Below are 22,257 nucleotides of genomic sequence, written 5' to 3'. Positions count from 1 at the left end.
CTCCATCGTAGCATCGTTGTTTTCACGCCAACTATTGCTTCTACGACTATCGCTACCGCATAGTGATAAAGTAAAGCAATTACATGGCGACTGCATTTCATACAATAAAGCGACAACCATAAGGCTCCTGCCAGTTGCCGATAACTTTTACAAAACATGATCATCTCATAAAATAATGTATATCACATCATGTCTTGACCATATCACATCACAACATGCCTTGCAAAAACAAGTTAGACGTTATCTACTTTGTTGTTGCAAGTTTTACGTGGCTGCTACGGGCTTTTAGCAAGAACCGTTCTTACCTACGCATAAAAACCACAACGATTTTTCATCAAGTGTGTTGTTTTAACCTTCAACAAGGAACGGCCGTAGTCAAATTCGATTCAACTAAAGTTGGAGAAACAGACACCCGCCAGCCACCTTTATGCAAAACAAGTTGCATGTCTGTCGGTGGAACCGGTCTCATGAACGTGGTCATGTAAGGTTGGTCCGGGCCGCTTCATCCAACAATACCGCCGAATCAAAATAATACGTTGGTGGTAAGCAGTATGACTATTATCGCCCACAACTCTTTGTGTTCTACTCGTGCATATCATCTATGCATAGACCTGGCTCGGATGCCACTGTTGGGGAACATAGCATGCAATTTCAAAAAAAATCCTACGATCACGCAAGATCTATCTAGGAGATGCATAGCAACGAGAAGGGGAGAGTGTGTCCACGTACCCTCGTAGACCGAAAGCAGAAGCGTTAGGTTAATGCGGTTGGTGTAGTCGAACGTCTTCACGATCCAACCGATCTAGTACTGAACGTACGGCACCTCCGAGTTCGGCACACGTTCAGCTCGATGACGTCCCTCGAACTCTTGATCCATCAGAGGGTCGAGGGAGAGTTTCGTCAGCACGACGGCGTGGTGATGGTGATGGTGATGTGATCCGCGCAGGGCTTCGCATAAGCACTATGACGCTACCAGAGGAGTAAACTCTGGAGGGGGGCACTGCACACGGCTAAGACAACAACTGTTGTGCTTTGGGGTGCCCCCTTGCGCCCGTATATAAAGGAGGGGAGGAGGAGGCCGGCCACCAAGGGGGCGTGCCAAGGGAGGGGGAGTCCTACTAGGACTAAACTCCTAGTAGGATTCGCCCCCCCCTTTCCATTCTCAAGGAGGGGAAAGAGGGAAGGAGAGGGAGAGGGAGAGGGTAAGAGGAAAGGGGGCCGTGCCCCCTCCCCTTTGTCCAATTCAGACTCCCTTGGGGGGCGCCACCCTGCGGGCTCCCCTCTCTTTCTCCCCTATGGCCCATGAAGGCCCATTACTTCCCCGGGGGGGTCCGGTAACCCCTCAGTACCCCAATAAATATCCGAAACGTCCCGACACCGTTCCGGTGTCCGAATACCATCGTCCAATATATCAATCTTTACCTCTCGACTAATTCGAGACTCCTCGTCATGTCCGTGATATCATCCGGGACTCCGAACAATCTTCGGTCACCAAAACACATAGCTCATAATACAAATCGCCATTGAACGTTAAGCGTCCGGACCCTACGGGTTCGAGACATATGTAGACATGACTGAGAGACATCTCCGGTCAATAACCAATAGTGGAACCTGGATGCTCATATTGGTTCCTACATATTATATGAAGATCTTTGTCGGTCAAACTGCAATGACAACATACGTTATTCCCTTTGTCATCGGTATATTACTTGCCCGAGATTCGATCGTCAGTATCATCATACCTAGTTCAATCTCATTACCGGCAAGTCTCTTTACTCGTTCCGTAATGCATCATCCCGCAACTAACTCATTAGTCACATTGCTTGCAAGGCTTATAGTGATGTGCATTACCGAGAGGGCCCAGAGATACCTCTCCGATACTCGGAGTGACAAATCCTAATCTCGATCTATGCCAAACCAACAAACACCTTTGGAGACACCTGTAGAGCATCTTTATAATCACCCAGTTACATTGTGACGTTTGGTAGCACACAAGGTGTTCCTCCGGTATTCGGGAGTTGCATAATCTCATAGTCAGAGGAATATGTATAAGTCATGAAGAAAGCAAATAGCAATAAAACTTAACGACCATTATGCTAAGCTAACTGATGGGTCTTGTCCATCACATCATTCTCCTAATGATGTGATCCCGTTCATCAAATGAAAACACATGTCTATGGTCAGGAAACTTAACCATCTTTGATTAATGAGCTAGTCAAGTAGAGGCATACTAGGGACATGATACGTCTCCAACGTATCTGTAATTCTTGATTGCTCCATGCTATATTATATTCTGTTTTGGACATTAATGGGCTTTATTATACACTTTTATATTATTTTGGGGACTAACCTATTAACCGGAGGCCCAGCCCAGAATTGTTGTTTTTTTGCCTATTTTAGAGCTTCGCAGAAAAAGAATATCAAACGGAGTCCAAACGGAATGAAACCTTCGGGAACGTGATTTTTGGAACGAACGTGATCCAGAGGACTTGGACCCTACGTCAAGACATCAACCAGGAGGGCACGAGGTAGGGGGCGCGCCTACCCCCCCCCCCCCCAGGCGCGCCCTCCACCCTCGTGGGCCCCCTGTTGCTCAACCGACGTACTCCTTCCTCCTATATATACCTACGTACCCCCAAACTACCAGATACGGAGCCAAAAACCTAATTCCACCACCGTAACCTTCTGTACCCGTGAGATCCCATCTTGGGGCCTGTTCCGGAGCTCCGCCGGAGGGGGCATCGATCACGGAGGGCTTCTACATCAACACCATAGCCTCTCTGGTGATGTGTGAGTAGTTTACTTCAGACCTTCGGGTCCATAGTTATTAGCTAGATGGCTTCTTCTCTCTTTTTGGATCTCAATACAATGTTCTCCCCCTCTCTTGTGGAGATCTATTTGATGTAATCTTCTTTTGCGGTGTGTTTGTTGAGACCAATGAATTGTGGGTTTATGATCAAGTTTATCTATGAACAATATTTGAATCTTCTCTGAATTCTTTTATGTATGATTAGTTATCTTTGCAAGTCTCTTCGAATTATCAGTTTGGTTTGGCCTACTAGATTGATCTTTCTTGCAATGGGAGAAGTGCTTAGCTTTGGGTTCAATCTTGCGGTGTCCTTTCCCAGTGACAGTAGGGGCAGCAAGGCACGTATTATTTGTTGCCATCGAGGATAACAAGATGGGGTTTATATCATATTGCATGAATTTATCCCTCTACATCATGTCATCTTGCTTAAAGCGTTACTCTGTTCTTATGAACTTAATACTCTAGATGCATGCTGGATAGCGGTCGATGTGTGGAGTAATAGTAGTAGATGCAGGCAGGAGTCGGTCTACTTGTCTCGGACGTGATGCCTATATACATGATCATACCTAGATATTCTCATAACTATGCTCAATTCTGTCAATTGCTCAACAGTAATTTGTTCACCCACCGTAAATACTTATGCTCTTGAGAGAAGCCACTAGTGAAACCTATGGCCCCCGGGTCTATTTTCCATCATATTAATCTCCCGACAACAAGCTATTTCTGGGGCAGTTTTTATTTTTACTTTCTTTACTTTGCATCTTTATCATAAAAATACCAAACATATTATCCTATCATATCTATCAGATCTCACTCTCGTAAGTGACCGTGTAGGGATTGACAACCCCTTATCGCGTTGGTTGCGGGGATTTATTTGTTTGTGTAGGTGCGAGGGACTCGTGCGTGGCCTCCTACTGGATTGATACCTTGGTTCTAAAAAACTGAGGGAAATACTTACGCTACTTTGCTGCATCACCCTTTCCTCTTCAAGGGAAAACCAACGCAGTGCTCAAGAGGTAGCAGGACACTATGTTTTTTCTATGTATTCACACATGTATCAAGTTTCCGGTTAATACAATTCTAGCATGAATAATAAAAATTTATCATGATATAAGGAAATATAAATAACAACTTTATTATTGCCTCTAGGGCATATTTCCTTCACACACTTGGTGGTGGTGCTGTTTCCTGGAAGTCTTGCAAGCAGACGATCTTAACCAAATCGACTATGGAAGCAGAGCTCACAGCATTAGACACATCATGCGTCGAAGCAGAATGGCTTCGAGAGCTTTTGATGGATTTGCCGGTGGTTGATAAACTAGTGCCGGCTGTCCTTATGAACTGTGGCAATCAAACGATGATTGCCAAGGCTAAGAGTTCAAAGGACAACATGGAATCCACAAAGCACATAAGAAGAAGATTGAAATCTGTCAGAAAATCAAGAAACTTCGGAGTAATAGCGTTGGATTATATCCAGACGGCTAAGAATCTGGCAGACCCTTTTACAAAAGGGCTATCACGAATTGTGATAGAAAGTGCATTAAGGGAGATGGGTATGAGACCCACGTAAGTTGCCATGGGGGTAACCCAACCTATGTGATCGGAGATCTCGTGAATTAGGACCTAGGAAAACAATCCAACGGTCAACTGAGGAGAGTATCCTTGATTAACCCACTCCGTTGGAGATGCACTAATACTCTCAATTCTGTAAGGATGGATGAATTTTGTCTTAATGTGTTCCAAAGCTTATGTAAGCAAGATGCTAATTAACCTACAGAGCATTCTTTGGAGGGACACACCTATGTGAGCCCGATTGCTGGTCACAGTCCATGAGATTGGGTAATCTCTAGGAAGTTCATGAGAAGGTATGGAGTATGACTAATAAGCTCCACCCGTGGGGTTTAGCCTTCGGCAGCCACGTATCAGCTGACAATAGGCGAAACTTCTGCACGCCAGACTGACAATTCAAGGCATAGTCCATTGTTCAGTTATGAAGAAGTCTAATCCTATTGCTCTAGGTGGAAGTTCAACTTAACAGTCTCCACTGAAATTTCTGATATATCAAACATTGTTTCGAACGGTTGACAACTTATGTGCCTCAAGATCTGGTGGGGGATTGTTGCATCATAGATGGGCTTTAGGCCCATATGAACAATGACTCCTCGCTAATCTTGAAGCCCATGTGGGATATGGCAGGTGGTGGGAAGTTTAGTACCACCTTGCTAGTTGAGGAGAGTTGAGACCTCTTTTATAAGGTTTCCTCTACCACTTGTCATTGAGAGCTTGGGAAGAGGAGTGGTACACGCGCGCTCTCCTCCGCCGCCGCCCGCCTCGCCTCGTCCCGACGCGCGCGCGCCGCGGGTTGCGGGAATGAGCCGAATCTTATTTTTGCCGCTCAGGAACGAATTAATTAATCAGGGATTAATTAACGAGTCGCTAACAGGTGGGCCACTGTCCGAGACATTGAACTGTGGGATGGCTTGTTCGCGGGTGTGCGACCCTTCTCCGGGAACGGGAGTGCGTCGACTCGGTCGTGGGCCTCCCCCAGGCCCATGACTTTCTACCCGACGGACTATATAAGAAGGCTCTGGCTAGTGGAGTGACCTAGTTCGGTTCACTCACTTCCTCTCGCGTAACCTAGCCGTCAACTACTGTTCCTCACTCTATGCTGCCTCCGGCGATCCCATCCCGACGACCGCCTGCACGGTTGGTCGGGAGAACAGGTGCCTTCGGAACCCCGCCGTTCGAGATCCTGCCCGTGTCAACGGCAATAAGGTTTTTGGGGAGCGTCTCGACGCGACTGCTCCCGATCCGTCCCCATCTTCGTCCTCCCCTGCTTCCACTACTTCCCCTGCATCCACACCATGGTCGACGACGCCGCAGCCAAGAAGAAGGCCACAGACGACGCCGAGGCTGCTGCTGCCGCCGCCGCGTTGGCCTGGCCAATCGGAGCGTATGACTCATTCATCCCTCATCTACTCGTACTTATGCTAGCAGTATATGTTTTGGTCATAGATGGTTCGATTCTATGTACTGTACATGCTAGTATGCCGTACTTGCCATGTTTACTGCTTACTCGTGGATTAGTCTAATCAGAAAAGTGCTAATATTTCCGACATTTTGTGGTGACCTAGTTGTACATGTGGACTTGTTTTGTTGTGATCAAATTGTACACAGTGATTATTTGGATTCTGCCACTAGTTAGTTCTTGTGAAATATCTCGTCAAATGTCCTGAATGCTTAAAACTTCTGCTATATTTATGAAATTTGAATCATCATATGGTATGATAATAGTTGGATGATCAGTTTCAAAATGTATTCTATGATCAGTTCAAATAATCCTACTTTAAATGCAGCCGTTGAATGACAGGGGTGACAGGGATTATAGTTAACCAAATAAAGGATACATAGCAGGATTTGATGGGGAACAAACCCCACAGGGATTGGGTGACAAGGGATTAATTCCACTAGGGGGTTGGTTCCCCTACAACCAAACAAGGCCTCAGGGTGACAGGCACTCAGGGTCGCACCGAAAAAGTGAAGCAACAGCGCTGAAAAAGATTAAGTAACTACAGAGAGAGCCAGGCGCTGAATCAATTATAATATCCGGCACTGAAAAAGACCAAGGTAACTATAATACAATTAATCAGGGAACCAGACGGCCAGGGTCGCGCGGAAAAAGTGAAGCAATTCTAATATCCGGCACTCCTAAGTAAAGCATCACAAGCCGCTCGAGTCCAGCTCCGAAACCTCCTCTCGGTGGTGGTCCGCACCTACAAGAGAATGCAGAGAATATACAATTTATAATTATCCATAACAAGGAGTTGAACTACTAGTAGTAGAAGGCACATACCCGAAAGTATCCGTGAACTGCTGAAAGATTGCTTTGATGTATCCCCGCTCATCTATCCTTTTAATCAGCAACGACTTATTGTGGATCCTCTGAGAACCTGAAAGGACTTCTTGGCCTTCAAGAAACAAAAACGATGACAAAGCAACTCAGTACAATTATCAAATAAGAAACACCTGCCTATCCTTTTTTCATATAAGAATCCAAAAGGGCATACCTCTAATGTAAGCATCGAAGGAATTACTGTAACTACCAGGATTACTCTCTTGCCCGGACGGCATTGTGTAAAATGGTCTCACTGCCAATGGAAACTCGTACAATATGAAGAAATCTGTTTTGTACCTATGTTGCAAAAGTTGATCAGACGAACTGCATATTGCGGGTACACAGTACATCACATTGCAAAAATGTTATGGCCGGTTTAGCTAGGCCCACCGGCCAAACTTAGCCCACAAATTATCTTAGGTTAATTCTTACGCAAGTTATCTTAGGTTAATTCTTATGCAAGTTATCTAGATTATAAATATAGGCTGTAAGACTTTTTTTGAATTAAGCAATAAGAAGAATATTATCTCTAGTGCGAGCCAGAACCCTAGCCGCCCCCTGCCTCTTGCGCCGCTGCCGCCATCTTCCTCTCCCGCGACGGCGCCCAGTCACCGGCGCGGCCGCTCATCGCCTCGCCCAGCCCCCTCCTCCCCTTACCGCTTACGCCCCAGACCTGGTAGGGTACAACTTTCTACCAATTTGGTATCAGAGACTCGGATTCGATCATGTCATCATCAACACCCACGCCGCCGCTGCCCATCATCACCACCGCCCCGATGACCACTGCCGGGTCCCCAACGCCGCCGGCCCCGATCACCTCCGCGCCGCCGGCCCCCGTCACTTCCGCGCCGTCGACAACCTCCGTCTTCACGCCGGAGGAGATGACCAGCACCCTGCGGGACCTCGTGACGGCCGTCCAGGGCATCTCCCTGTACTTGGCCGGCCCGCGCACCACCCCGCCGGCTGCGCCCCCCGCCTACAGCCACCCGGCGACGCACTGGCCGATCCAGAACGCGTCGGGCCCGAGCGGGGCGCCCCTGCTGCCGTTCCAGGCGGGCTACACCGGCGGGCCCCCGCCGCTGCTGCACCTGCCCTGGTACTCGGTACCCGCGGCGATCGCCGGGGCCCATCCGTCGCTCCAGCCGCCGCCCGCCCCAGCGCCGTCCTGGCCGCAGTGGCCCGCGCCGGTTCTCATGGCGCCACCCGCGCCTCCCGCGTCCGCCCCAGCGCTGTAGTGGCCGCACTGGCCCGCACCGGCCCCAGCCGCGCCAACCGCGCCGCCCGCGCCGGTTTAGCTGCCACCGTCGCCGCCCAGCTCCGGACCGGGCCAGTCCACACCGGGAGGACTTCCGATCCAGCAGGTCCGGTTTCCGCCGTCACCGTCCCCGATCCCGGCCTGGCTAACCGGGACGTCGCAACCTCCAGTTTACACAGAGGCCGGGGATCCACCGGTACCCATGCTGCAGTCTGAGGCCTCGTCCGGCTCCGCGGGGGCCTACGACGGCCTCCCCACCATTGACCGGACGCCGTCATCATCACTGCTCCGCACCGCCGAGCCGGTCGGCCATGGCGCGCAGACCCAGACGCCACCACGGTTCGCCAAGATCGATTTCGCCACTTATGACGGCACGGAGGACCCGCTTAACTGGCTCAACCAGTGTGAGCAGTTTTTCCGTGGCCAGCGCACGCTCGCGTCGGAGCGCACTTGGCTGGAATCCTACCACCTCCGCGGTGCAGCCAGACTTGGTACTACGCCCTCGAGCAGGATGAGGGCAGCATGCCCCCTTGGGAGCGCTTCCGCGAGCTCTGTCTCCTTCGCTTTGGGCCTCCGGTTCGCGGGAGCCGCCTGGCGGAGCTCGGCCGCCTTCCCTTCTCCTCCACGATGCAGGACTACGCTGACCGTTTCCAGGCCCTGGCATGCCATGCGTCGGGTGTGACGCCGCAGCAGCGGGCCGACCTCTTTGTCGGTGGACTTCCAGATCACATCCGCGTGGACGTGGAGCTTCAGGGGCCCCGGGATCTCTAGTCGGCCATGTACTACGCCCGCGCGTTCGAGCGCCGCGCGGTGGCCATCCAGCAGGAATCACCGTCCCGGACCGCTGGGTCGCTACCCGGGCCGGATTCTGCGCGGGGTCGGCCTGCGCAGGCTTCTGCGGCACCCCTCGCCGCGACCATGGCGCGCCCGTTCCGCCGGCTCACCTCAGCAGAGCTACTCGAGTGTCGCCGCCAAGGGTTGTGCTTCAACTGCGACGAGCCCTACACGCCCGGCCATGCCTGCCCGCGACTCTTCTACCCGGAGGTTGCAGACTACATTCCGGAGGACGCCGTCGCTGCCGACCTGGCCGCCCCAGCTGTCGAGAAGGTGTTTGACGCTGGTTGATCGCCTCGAGGAGTTCCGCAAGCACTTCCACACCTTACAGCTCGAGGACGAGCTGTTTGTGCAGGCGGGGAGAAGTGTTATGGCCGGTTTAGCTAGGCCCACCGGGCAATCTTAGTCCACAAGTTATCTTAGGTTAATTCTTATGCAAGTTATCTTAGGTTAATTCTTATGCAAGTTATCTAGATTATAAATATAGGCTGTAAGACTCTTTTTGGAATTAAGCAATAAGAAGAATATTATCTCTATTGCCCGGCTCCCAGAGGAGCCGGAACCCTAGCCGCCCCCTGCCTCTTGCGCCGCTGTCGCCATCTTCCTCTCCCGCGACGGCGCCCAGCCGCCGGCGCGGCCGCTCATCGCCTCGCCCAGCCCCCTCCTCCCCTTACCGCTTACGCCCCAGGCCTGGTAGGGTACAAGTTCCTACCAATTTTGTATCAGAGACTCGGGTTCGATAATGTCGTCATCAACACCCACGCCGCCGCTGCCCATCATCACCACCACCCCGATGACCACTACCGGGTCCCCAACGCCGCCGACCCCGATCACCTCCGCGCCGCCGACCCCCGTCACTTCTGCGCCACTAACAACCTCCGTCTTCACGCCGGAGGAGATGACCAGCACCCTGCGGGACCTCGTGACGGCCGTCCAGGGCATCTCCATGTACTTGGCCGGCCCGCACACCACCCCACCGGCTGCGCCCCCCCCCCCCCGCCTACAGCCACCCGGCGACGCACTGTCCGATCCAGAACGCGTCGGGCCCGAGCGGGACGCCCCCGCTGCCGTTCCAGGCGGGCTACACTGGCGGGCCCCCGCCGCTGCTGCACCTGCCCTGGTACTCGGTAACCGCGGCGATCGCCGGGGCCCATCCGTCGCTCCAGCCGCCGCCCGCCCCAGCGCCGTCCTAGCCGTAGTGGCCCGCGCCGGTTCTCGCGGCGCCACCCGCGCCTCCCGCGCCCGCCCCAGCGCCGCAGTGGCCGCACTGGCCCGAGCCGACCCCAGCCGCGCCAACCGCGCCACCGCCGCCGGTCCAGCTGTCATCGTCGCCGCCCAGCTCCGGACTGGGCCAGTCCACACCGGGAGGACTTCCGATCCAGCAGGTCCGGTTTCCGCCGTCACCGTCCCCGATCTTTCACCGTGTTTGTTAATTTGTTTTTCACCGTGGAATTAACATATCTTTGAACTGGCAAACTGTTACCAAATAAGTAAGAAATTTGGTTCTACTCTCCGGTAGATCCCCTTTCTCCACAAAATTCCTGGTAGAGTGTGAATTGGCCCAAAAGAACGTTGGCGGGAGCTAACAACTTGAATTTTCACCTCGCCTCGTCCTCCCACGTGCGACCTAGGTCCGCCTAGTGCCCCTCCACGACGCCACCTCGCCATCGCCACCGCCGCCACCACCCCACCCCCTTCCCCCTACCCGTTGGCTTGCCGCACGGAGTTGCTGTCTACGCCAACCGAACCACCGTCGAGCACGGCCACGTGCGCTCCTCCTCCTCCCTCCGCCACCCGCCACACCGTTGCTCCTCCTCCCCTCCGCCACCCGCTCGTCATCTCTTGCTCTCGTATGGTATCCATGAGGCCGTCAAGGTGCTTCACTAAATTCCTCACCCTTTTTATGTGATGAAGATTTTTTGGAGTTTGTCGATGACGTAATTGTCCGTACATGTATTTTTTCCATATGACTTCGCTTGTTCTTCAACGACTCATCGTCGGACGATGACGATGATTTTGAGATTGCAATGATGTTGTATTCGAACATTATATAAATAAGAGGCCCATGCATGGTGGCTCAATGCCCGGGCATGTGGTAGTTCGTCGAAACAAGTACGTAGGGCATGATAAGCTTATGGAGGATTCTTTTGGAGAGAATTCAGTGTCTGGACATTAATCTTTCCAGAGAAACTTTTGAATGTCGCGGGATTTGTTCAAGTCCATTGGAGATATTGTGGAAACTTTTTTTTTGAAAAACATCACCCCATATATTAATTAAGGAGTCAAGTTACTACAATCATTTATTATAGCATATGCCACGCTGGGCGGGATATAATTAAGAAGAACACCATTCGATCTTTTAGTAAAACTAAATTTTGTAATCTTATGCGTCACCATATTAGCATGATGGTTGATTTTCGAAGTCTTAAGATGCTGAAAATGCCCAATCATAGCATATGTTTCCTTTTTCGGATTAACTAGGCTAGACCTGTGAAACGTATCAATAGCAAGGAAAGAGACCACAAAGGAGCAATCAAATTCCAAAATAGTGGGTTTTCTGAAGGTTGATCCAATATAAAGACCTCCAAAACATGCCAGAAGCTCTGCTTCCTCCACATTAGAACAAATCCCAATAAGATCCCACGATGAGATAATGACATCGCCTGATGAGTTTCTGGCAACGACCCCACGCTAGTAGCATTGATACATATCACAAAACTTGTGTCGACGTTGAACCTTATACACTCCGCACGTGTGGCTTGAGTAGTAGCCTTCACTACATCCACTACCCCTTTTGCCCTTGTTGTTATTAGAAAACCCATCTGGGTCGTGAAGTGGCAAGACACAAACGAGGGCCGATAGTTCTTCACGAAATTAACAGAGGCTGAAATGGATTCCAATCCCTTTCCAAAAATTAAATAACTCCTCATGTGCCAAGCTATCCAGAAGATAAATAAAATTTGTTCACGCCACGGCGAACTTAGCCGATCTAACATACTAAGCAACCAACCCTTCCCAGAATAAATAGACAACTCTTCTCCAGGGAAATTCGAAATTTCTCTCATAGCCTTGGGGCATGTCACAAGAGCATGAAAGGTACTTCCATCTTCCAAAGTAGTTCATACTTCGTGCAAAAAAAGGAATTTAGTTGGTCAACTTGTCATAGTAGTCCATCCGGTCTCTTTTAGTCTGCATTTTAGATTTCACTTAAGTCAAACTTTATAAACTTTGACCAACTTTATATCAAAAACTATCAACATCTACAATATCAAATAAATATAATATGAAAATATATTCTATTGCATGTAATGTTATTGAATTGGTATTAAAACATTGATATTTTTGTACAAACTTGATCAACTTTACAAATTTATACTTCGGTCAAAGCTAATATGCATAGTAAAAGGGACTGGAGGGAGTACTTTGAAGAAGGCTGCGCCATCGGTGCGCATGATTGCATATGATTGTCCAGCTGATTCTAATGATGGTTGAATCAGAATTGCAGATAGCACAATTATTAAAAGTTAAAAAAATCTATGAAGGTTGTCATTGATATATTCGGAGAGAGATATCTCCGAGCATCAAATAAAGTTGACATTGCAAAGCTTCTGCAGATAGGTGCACCAAATGACTTCCCCGGTATGCTTGGAAGTATCGATTGCGTGCATTCGAAGTGGAAGAATTTCCCTATGGCATGGCATGGCCAATGCAAAGCCCATTGCAAAGATGCAACAATAATTCTTAAGTTGTGTCATCAAATGATCTATGTATTTGGCATTCCTATATTTGCTTGTCAGGATCTCGCAATGACCCCAATGTGTTGCAAGGATCTCATTTATTTGCAATGCTAGCTACCGGAAAGCACCACCGGTGAACTTTGAAGTCAATGGACATCAATTAAAATGGGTTATTATCTTATTGATGGCATATATCCTTCATGGTCTACATTTATGAAGATGGTATCAAACATCAAGGAAACAAAACAAAAAACACTTGGTTAGGCGTCAAGAATCATGTAGGAAGGACATTGAGAACATTATTAGTTCCATTTGATCCTACCGAACATACAGCTCCGTTAAAAACGGATTAGAGCGACTTCGGCAGGAACACATCACAGGCGACCAGAAGGAACTCGCAATCTAGCGCTGCCGCTACCTCACACCGACGTCCCTTCCTCCCTACTGCACCTTCCTCCCCTCGCCGCTGCCTGAGGCGCCCTCCGGCAAAGTCCGAATGGCTCCGAGGAAGGCGACAGTAGGGCCCTTCTCCGGTTGCGCGACGTTGGTATGGCGGCTGCGATCCATGGATCATGGTTGGCAGTCCCCTTGGTGAGGCTTCCCTGTCCGATGCCGCCATGGGGTTGGCGGGTTGCCAAAGGTCAGCTTGGGCGGCCGATGTACCACCAGCAGGTTTGAGCCATGGTATTAATGCTCCAGTGGCTGACGGCGTCGTTTTGTCCCTTGCCTACAGTCACGTCTAGGTGCGCTTCAATCTTGCCGGACTTGGCCATGCTGGCTAGCTAGCCGATCATTGGTTTGTTGGCGGAGCGGAAGGTGGGGATCTAGATCGGGATAATTCCCTGGTCAGTTCCGGCCGGCCATGACGACAACACATGCGAGTGCCGATATTCTTCTTGGAGACGTCGTTCGTGTCCGCCCTACCTCTTCCCACCTCATTACTTCTCGGATGAAAATTCTAACTGTGGTGGCGGTGACATCACTCATGGCGTCATGTTTTTTCTAAAGGCGTCGCCAGGAGAGCTTTGTGATGGTGAGAACAGTTTGGGTTCGTTGGCAGGTGCAGATGGCGCGTGCCCCTCTTCCTCCAGGGGCATCTGTTCTGGGGAAACGCTAGATCTGAGTCTCCTGGATCAGAGGATGTCGGAGACTATGGTCCCATTTTCCCTCTCGAGGGCATTGTTTAGGAGCAGAGGTTCCATTGAGGGGCCAACAGGTGGGGCGATGTTGCATCTACTGCATTGAAGACAGAGGGTCTCGGTGGCATGGAGCATTGGAGTCTCAGCGTTGGACGCGCACAGGCTGGTGGCGTTGTCTGGCGTCGTGGTGAGCTCGACGGTAGACGGGTCTGGCAATGTCTATGCAATGATCCATCCTGAAGATGGGACGACGGAAGGTGGCGGCGACGGATCCTAGAGCACGCACATGCGATGCGCGTTGTGGGATGCCTAAACTGCTTGATGCTCTAGCTTGCCAGGCAGACGGCTTCTTGAGGTCACTGGATTAGATGGTGTCCCTTGATGCGGTCATGACACATCTTTATACTTGTAGGTATAGCGACTTTGTTCGCCTTGAAGGTGCTCTGGGTTAATCTTTGCCTTTTTATCGGACTCTGTTGAATAACTTAATAAAGATGGCTACATGCATCATTTTGATGCAGAGGCCATGGGTAATCCTCCTTTTCAAAAAAAAGGACACTGAGTTGGTATCTAGTGTTTTTGGATAAACAAAATTAATGCCTAGTTTTAACAAACAAAGTCTAGTAGGATTTATAGGAAAATCAGTTTTACTAATATTTTGGGTTACAAATAAGTACTACCTATGTTCGTGTTTATTGGTTAGCTTAGCTCTGGAATATGAGAGCATTGCTCAGGCTCTCGGTATATTCATGCCACAACACACAACACAGAGAATTCTGATGACTCGTAAATGTGTCGGGCTCAGCACAACGTTTCGAGGAGATGCTTAAACTGATGTGGGCAATAATTTGCTTGGCGGTTGTTTGCTGGCATCCAAAACATGCACTCTAAACGAGCGAAATATTGCAGGATCCTCGCAAAAAATCGATAGATACAATCATTTCACAAAGAGCAATCCTACACTCATGGAAGTTTTTTTTTGTTTCATACACTGACGGAAGTTTACTGGCATATTACATGCTGGATTTGAGGTGAGATACCATGATTGGATTAAGGGGGAGGGCTAGCCCCACCCAGCTGAAAATGGGGGGGGGGGGCAGGTTTAATGTGGTGGAAGGAGTCCGTAACCCCCTCTAAAGATCCGCGTGTGTAGTATTTTTGTCTCACAAAGCTTTCAGCAAAAAATAACAACAATTGAAAACTGCATCTTTAAAAGACAAAACTTCACATTTATAATCCTTAACTCTTTTTTGAGGGGTATTTATAACCCTTAACTTGTCACCCGGTTTAATATTCAACTTCAAACTTTAAAACGGGCCGTCTAACACCTTGAACCAACAACCTGGTTCAAAAATAACCCCCACTCGGTTTTGACTCAGTGGAGCGGTTTTGACCGCGTTGACTGCCTCATCAGCATTGCCACGTCACTTTGACCCCTCCCCCCGCCCCCTCTCTCTCGGACTGAGCTTCAGTGCCCTAACTGCATCTGCAGTTGGGTCATTGACATGTGAGCCTGCACCGATGCATCGTCCCTCTCTCTCGTATGCTCGTGCCAAGTCCCACCGCCGCGCGTTACCCGCTCCGTTTTCCGCCCTCGTGGAGCAGCTAAAGCAAATTGGAGATTGCGACGAGGCTAGAGTGGCGGTTGAACGGCACGGTGCGGGGTACGAGGAGGCGCTCGGTGCCGTGGATGGCGCCTTCGGGCCTGTGCACGGTGTTCTGAAGTGTGACGGCGGCGTGGGCGACGCGCATGGTGCCGTCGGCCCCGGCAGTGAGCTTGACCTCCTCGCCGAAGAGCGTGTGGTGGGACGCAGCGGACCAGGACCCGGCGGGGTGTTGGGCGGGAAGGACGTGGAAGAGGAACAGCGACTGTAGCGACCTGAGATTCCGGAGCTCAAGGAGGAAGCGCTCAAGGTCCCGCACAAACACGTCATTCCACGGCGCAAAGATGGTGATGTTGTTGCAGCTCCTGGCGCCCTCCAGCGTCAGCAGCATCAGCGTCTTCTCCACCAGCTCCGTGCACTGCGAGTTCAGCAGCGCCACCAGCACCGAGTTGGAGTTGACCCTCGCCCCGAACCTGTTGACGACCGCGGTTACTCCTCCGTCACAGCCAGCGGCGGAAGGAATTGTGCGTTCGACCGGCCGAGCCCCATCCGCGGTAGCGACGCCCACGACCAGCGCAAGGTATAAGAGCAGCACGGCGCTGTACGCCGGCGCACCCATGGCGGACGGTGTCAGGACCCTGACAGTATTGCAACACTGACGATGAAGAGTTGAGTGCCTCGAAAATGTACGGCTGAGATCAAAAGGTTTAAGTGGCGATCAACGATCGAGCCGCCTCAACGGTCACTTGTTCACCGTCTCACCGTCGCCAACAACAGCTGAGTACTACAGTACGGGCTACGACCTTCTTCCCCTCCCAAGTCGCCACCACCAAGTCCCTCGTGTTATTTTCGCAAAAAAGAAAAAACTCCCTCATGTTAGCCAGGCGATCTGGATCTCATCTTTTCCCTTCTCCAAGTTGTAGTTGCTAGTCTTAGTTGATTGGGTCTCAGTTCATATTATATCCGTGAGATCTTACGTTGAGATCCGTGCAAAAATTTCTTTTCAGTTTTTCTTTTTATTCCTACCATGTTATGTCACTTGACTGAGACTTGGTTAAATCTCAGTGGACTGAGACCTAGCCACACCCTAGCCGGCCATAGTTGTAGAACCCTAGGATACATGGTACGGGTTGATCTTCAAATTTGTACCCAAACTATCTTCCGTTACTACAATACGAATCGGGCTAGTTCAAGTGAAATGCTTGCATGTTGATCTTGGGTCCTATCAATTGGTATCAGTAGCCAGACGATTCTCGAAGGTGGATCGGTCGAGACAACGGTGGTTGGGTTTCGGCTTAGTAAAATTCCACGAGTTGTTGTCGATCATGGCAGTAGAGCACCTCAACGGCGGGTTTTGGCGGGCAAGGACGAGGTCATCGGCGAGGGTTCTGAGCCTGTCCAATGGAAAAATTCCGGAGTCGGGAGTGATCTGTCATGCCTACCAGGGCGAAGCGCATGGACGAGATCTCGGAGGAACTGGTTGTTCCTTGAATCGAGGTCACAACGTTTGGACTCAAGCAGACCAGATAGATCTCGTCAACACACGCCTGCTTAAGGTGGAAGCACTCGAGTAACAAATGTAAAAGGTGTACCTCCTGGTTGAAAAAAATTCAAAGGCGCAGACTGAAATATTCTCTCTACTGAAGCGCATGCAAAGTGAAACACCCAACCCTCCCGCCCGGAATCTCCATCTTCTGCCTCAGTAGTAATTCAGAAAAAACAGACACAACAACTCGTAACAACTTAAGTGCAGAAAGAAATTGAAACTCGGGTTGAAACATTACTTCAGTTGCGTTTACAGCAAATGCAGTTACAAAACAATACACCTGCCACACTTGAAGATCATAGTGTTTACTATTAAACAGACAGAGCAACGTCGTTTCCGAAGAGCATTTCCAAAGGGCCTAAGTTATATTTCCCTTTTTCTTTTAGTGACAATCCGTTGGGATGGATTAGACAGGTGAATACGTTCTTTCAATTGGTCCAGACTCTAGATGAATGCAAAGTGGATCTAGCTCTCACCTGTATATAATAGGTCGAGCTAATAACTTGACCGGAAGTGCTTAATTGGATAATACCAAACTGCCTTGGGAAGATTATATCATTTTTTCTGTGACAGATTTGTAGATTCGAGCATTTATGAAATTTTGGAGAAGTTTCACAGCCTCAAGCAGAATATACTATTTGTAGATGCTTACACTGATAAGTTTGAAGAAATTATGGTTGTGGTCACAGATGAGCATCATTACTTGCAAGAACATTATTATGTGGTAAACTTTGTTAATGGGTTAAAACCCGGCAGGGGGCAATTTGAGACCACAGAGACCCACACTCAACCAAGCTTACTGATTGGCCAAGGATTATGAAAGTGGACTTGAGGCCAAATATCAATCTTATGACACTCAACAGGAAAGGCAATTGCAGTTTCACAATGCACAACAAAAAATGCCTATTCATACAGCTCCAAATTTACAAATCCCTCCACCAGCATCAGCAACAAGGAAACCAGGGATTTTTTGGAGATACAATGGACCTTGGTCCCAGGCCATAAATGTAACAAGCTCCTGCTCTTCATGCTATTACCAGTGAAAATGACAGGGAAGAGATTTCTCCTGAAGAAGAAGCGCAATTTGCAGTTCTCTCTTTCGAAGGGCAATTCATGGATGCTTCAGACAAGTGCGTGCACATATCTACATAGGCAATACTTCTGAATCTACATTGGTAGTCATCATTTTAATTCGAGGAAGGAGTAGCTCTTGTGGACACTGGTAGTACCATTAGATTGATTGACCTTAAGTTTGCACTGAAGACCAACTGCACCTTGATCAATACCCCAACAAAGAAAGTGACGGTAGTTGGTGGGGGCTCACTTAATTATAGAGCCTTTGCTCCCAACACTAACTTCTGAATTTGCAATGAGAAATTTTCCAATGACCTCACAGTATTGGAATTGCAAGGGTATGATGTGGTCCTTAGTTGTGATTTCCTCAAGAAACACAGCCCTCTCTCTATAGACTTTGATGTTAGGACTGTCACATTAAACAAGGACATAAAGGAGTTTGTTACATTCCTAGATTGCACAACTACAGAGGCACCAACATTAATTTTTGCAGAGAAATTAGATAAAGTGTGCTCTAAAGGAGTAGTGGGTTTTACAATGAGCACACAATTCATGACCACTGCAAGTTGTTATATGTGTACTTCCTTGCAGCTTGCTCAAAAACCATAAGAGGACTTTTTACAGGTTATGGAACAGTACTAAGACTTGTTCAAAGAACCAACCGAACTACCACCTCCTAGGGATTGTGATCATACCATTCCACTCAAGGACAACTCCACACCTCCCAATTTCGGACCATATATGAAGGAAATATGCCCTAGAGGCAATAATAAAGTTGTTATTTATATTTCCTTATATCATGATAAATGTTTATTATTCATGCTAGAATTGTATTAACCGGAAACTTAGTACATGTGTGAATATATAGCCAAACAGAGTGTCACTAGTATGCCTCTACTTGACTAGCTCGATAATCAAAGATGGTTAAATTTCCTAGCCATGGACAAAGAGTTGTCATTTGATGAACGGGATCACATCATTAGGGAATGATGTGATTGACTTGACCCATCTGTTAGCTTAGCACGATGATCGTTTAGTTTCTTGCTATTGGTTTCTTCATAAATTATACATGTTCCTATGACTATGAGATTATGCAACTCCCGAATACCGGAGGAACACTTAGTGTGCTATCAAACGTCACAACGTAATTGGGTGACTATAAAGATGCTCTACAGGTGTCTCCGATGGTGTTTGTTGAGTTGGCATAGATCGAGAGTAGGATTTGTCACTCCGATTGTCGGAGAGGTATCTCTGGGCCCTCTCGGTAAAGCACATCACTATAAGCCTTGCAAGCATTGTAACTAATGAGTTAGTTACGGGATGATGTATTACGGAACGAGTAAAGAGACTTGCCGGTAACGAGATTGAACTAGGTATTGAGATACCGATGATCGAATCTCGGGCAAGTAACATACCGATGACAAAGGGAATAACGTATGTTGTTATGCGGTTTGATCGATAAAAGATCTTCGTAGAATATGTAGGAACCAATATGAGCATCCAGGTTCCGCTATTGGTTATTGACCAGAGATGAGTCTCGGTCATGTCTACATAGTTCTCGAACCCGTAGGGTCCACACGCTTAACGTTCGGTGACGATCGGTATTATGAGTTTATGTGTTTTGATGTACCGAAGGTAGTTCAGAGTCCCGGATATGATCACGGACATGACGAGGAGTCTCGAAATGGTCGAGACATAAAGATCGATATATTGGATGAGTATGTTTGGACATCGGAATGGTTCCGAGTGAGTTCGGGCATATACCGGAGTACCGGGGGTTACCGGAACCCCCCGGGGAGTATATGGGCCCTAATGGGCTTTAGTGGAGAGAGAGGGGCAGCCAGGGCAGGCCGCGCGCCCCCTCCCCCTTTGGTCCGAATTGGACTAGGAAGGGGGGCGGCGCCCCCCTTTCCTTCCTCCCTCTCTCCCCCTTCCTTCTGTCCTAGTCCAACTAGGGAAGGGGAGAATCCTACTCCCGGTGGGAGTAGGACTCCTCCAGGGCGCGCCATAGAGGGCCGGCCCTCCCCCTCCTCCACTCCTTTGTATACGGGGGAGGGGGCACCCCATAGGCACACAAGTTGATCATTGATCTCTTAGCCGTGTGCGGTGCCCCCCTCCACCATAATCCACCTCGGTCATATCGTTGCAGTGCTTAGGCGAAGCCCTGCGCCGGTAGCTTCATCATCACTGTCATCACGCCATCGTGCTGACAAATCTCTCCCTCGACACTCAGTTGGATCGAGAGTTTGTGGGACGTCACCGAGCCGAACGTCTGCAGATCGCGGAGGTGCCGTACTTTCGGTGCTAGGATCGGTCGGATCGTGAAGACGTACGACTACATCAACCGTGTTGTCATAACGCTTCCGCTTATGGTCTACGAGGGTATGTGGACTACACTCTCCCCTCCCGTTGCTATGCATCACCATGATAGAACTTGCGTGTGCGTATGAATTTTTTTGAAATTACTGCGTTCCCCAACAGTGGCATCCGAGCCAGGTCTATGCGTAGATGTTATATGCACGAGTAGAATACAAAGAGTTGTGGGCAATAATAGTCATACTGCTTACCAGCATGTCATACTTTGATTCAGCGGTATTGTTGGATGAAGCGGCCCGGACCGACATTACGCGTACGCTTATGCGAGACTGGTTCTACCGACGTGCTTCGCACACAGGTGGCTGGCGGGTGTCAGTTTCTCCAACTTTAGTTGAATCGAGTGTGACTACGCCTGGTCCTTGTTGAAGGTTAAAACAACACACTTGATGAAAAATCATTGTGGTTTTGATGCATAGGTAAGAACGGTTCTTGCTCAGCCCGTAGCAACCACGTAAAACTTGCAACAACAAAGTAGAGGACGTCTAACTTGTTTTTGCAGGGCATGTTGTGATGTGATATGGTCAAGACATGATGCTAAATTTTATTGTATGAGATGATCATGTTTTGTAACAGAGTTATCGGCAACTGGCAGGAGCCATATGGTTGTCGCTTTATTGTATGAAATGCAATCGCCATGTAATTGCTTTACTTTATCACTAAGCGGTAGCGATAGTCGTAGAAGCAATAGTTGGCGAGACGACAACGATGCTTCGATGGAGATCAAGGTGTCAAGCCGGTGACGATGGTGAGCATGACGGTGCTTTGGAGATGGAGATCAAAGGCACAAGATGATGATGGCCATATCATATCACTTATATTGATTGCATGTGATGTTTATCCTTTATGCATCTTATTTTGCTTAGTTCGACGGTAGCATTATAAGATGATCTCTCACTAAATTTCAAGGTATAAGTGTTCTCCCTGAGTATGCACCGTTGCTACAGTTCGTCTTGCCGAGACACCACATGATGATCGGGTGTGATAAGCTCTACGTTCACATACAACGGGTGCACGCCAGTTTTGCACATGCAGAATACTCGGGTTAAACTTGACGAGCCTAGCATATGCAGATATGGCCTCGAAACACTGAGACCGAAAGGTCGAGCATGAATCATATAGTAGATATGATCAACATGGTGATGTTCACCATTGAAAACTACTCCATCTCACGTGATGATCGGACATGGGTTAGTTGATACGGATCACGTGATCACTTTGATGATTAGAGGGATGTCTATCTAAGTGGGAGTTCTTAAGTAATATGATTAATTGAACTTTAATTTATCATGAACTTAGTACCTGATAGTATTTTGCATGCCTATGTTGTTGTAGATAGATGGCCTGTGTTGTTGTTCCATTGAATTTGAATGCGTTCCTAGAGAAAGCTAAGTTGAAAGATGATGGTATCAACTACATGGACTGGGTCCGTAACTTGTGGATTATCCTCATTGCTGGACAGAATAATTACGTCCTGCAAGCACCGCTAGGTGCCAAGCCCGCTGCAAGAGCAACGCCAGATGTTGTGAACACCTGGCAGAGCAAAGCTGATGACTACTTGATAGTTCAGTGTGCCATGCTTTACGGCTTAGAACCGGGACTTCAACGACGTTTTGAACGTCATGGAGCATATGAGATGTTCCAGGAGTTGAAGTTAATATTTCAAGCAAATGCCCAGATTGAGAGATATGAAGTCTCCAATAAGTTCTACAGCTACAAAATGGAGGAGAATAGTTCTGTCAGTGAGCACTCAGAATGTCCGGGTACCACAATCACTTGACTCAGCTAGGAGTTAATCTTCCAATTGATAGTGTCATTGACAGAGTTCTTCAATCACTGCCACCAAGCTACAAGAGCTTCGTGATGAACTATAATATGCAAGGGATGGATAAGACGATTCCTGAGCTCTTCGCAATGCTGAAAGCTGCGGAGGTAGAAATCAAGAAGGAGCATCAAGTGTTGATGGTCAACAAGATCACCTGTTTCAAGAA

The 22,257-nt window shown here is 48.8% G+C and overlaps 2 protein-coding genes across 2 annotated transcripts; both read right to left on the bottom strand.

Annotated features, from left to right (window-relative positions):
* Positions 1 to 6,381: 6,381 nt before the first annotated feature.
* On the bottom strand, positions 6,382 to 10,461 carry LOC123166417 (aspartate--tRNA ligase, cytoplasmic-like). Its single transcript, XM_044584228.1, has 4 exons — positions 10,277 to 10,461; positions 6,877 to 7,028; positions 6,663 to 6,777; positions 6,382 to 6,582 (listed from the first exon to the last, which is right to left on the bottom strand). Exons 1-4 carry the CDS (start codon positions 10,459 to 10,461, stop codon positions 6,456 to 6,458), a joined length of 579 nt encoding a protein of 192 aa, XP_044440163.1. The 3' UTR covers positions 6,382 to 6,455.
* Positions 10,462 to 15,274: 4,813 nt separating this feature from the next.
* On the bottom strand, positions 15,275 to 15,892 carry LOC123166412 (fasciclin-like arabinogalactan protein 16). Its single transcript, XM_044584217.1, has one exon. The coding sequence runs from the start codon at positions 15,890 to 15,892 to the stop codon at positions 15,275 to 15,277; it is 618 nt and encodes a 205-aa protein (XP_044440152.1).
* Positions 15,893 to 22,257: the final 6,365 nt, after the last annotated feature.

The sequence above is a fragment of the Triticum aestivum genome, chromosome 1D, assembly GCF_018294505.1.
Source record: "Triticum aestivum cultivar Chinese Spring chromosome 1D, IWGSC CS RefSeq v2.1, whole genome shotgun sequence".
Lineage (NCBI taxonomy): Eukaryota > Viridiplantae > Streptophyta > Magnoliopsida > Poales > Poaceae > Triticum > Triticum aestivum.
This window is presented reverse-complemented; position numbering and strand designations above follow the sequence as displayed.

What these genes read in the sequence shown, in the direction of transcription:
- LOC123166417 (XM_044584228.1), bottom strand. Translation starts at nt 10,461, where the DNA reads ATGGCGAGGTGGCGTCGTGGAGGGGCACTAGGCGGACCTAGGTCGCAC. An exon ending in CCAAATTTCTTACTTATTTG is followed by an intron (nt 7,029 to 10,276) that starts GTAACAGTTTGC and finishes CGCAATATGCAG; the next exon opens with TTCGTCTGATCAACTTTTGC. An exon ending in CTTCGATGCTTACATTAGAG is followed by an intron (nt 6,778 to 6,876) that starts GTATGCCCTTTT and finishes TGTTTCTTGAAG; the next exon opens with GCCAAGAAGTCCTTTCAGGT.
- LOC123166412 (XM_044584217.1), bottom strand. Translation starts at nt 15,892, where the DNA reads ATGGGTGCGCCGGCGTACAGCGCCGTGCTGCTCTTATACCTTGCGCTG.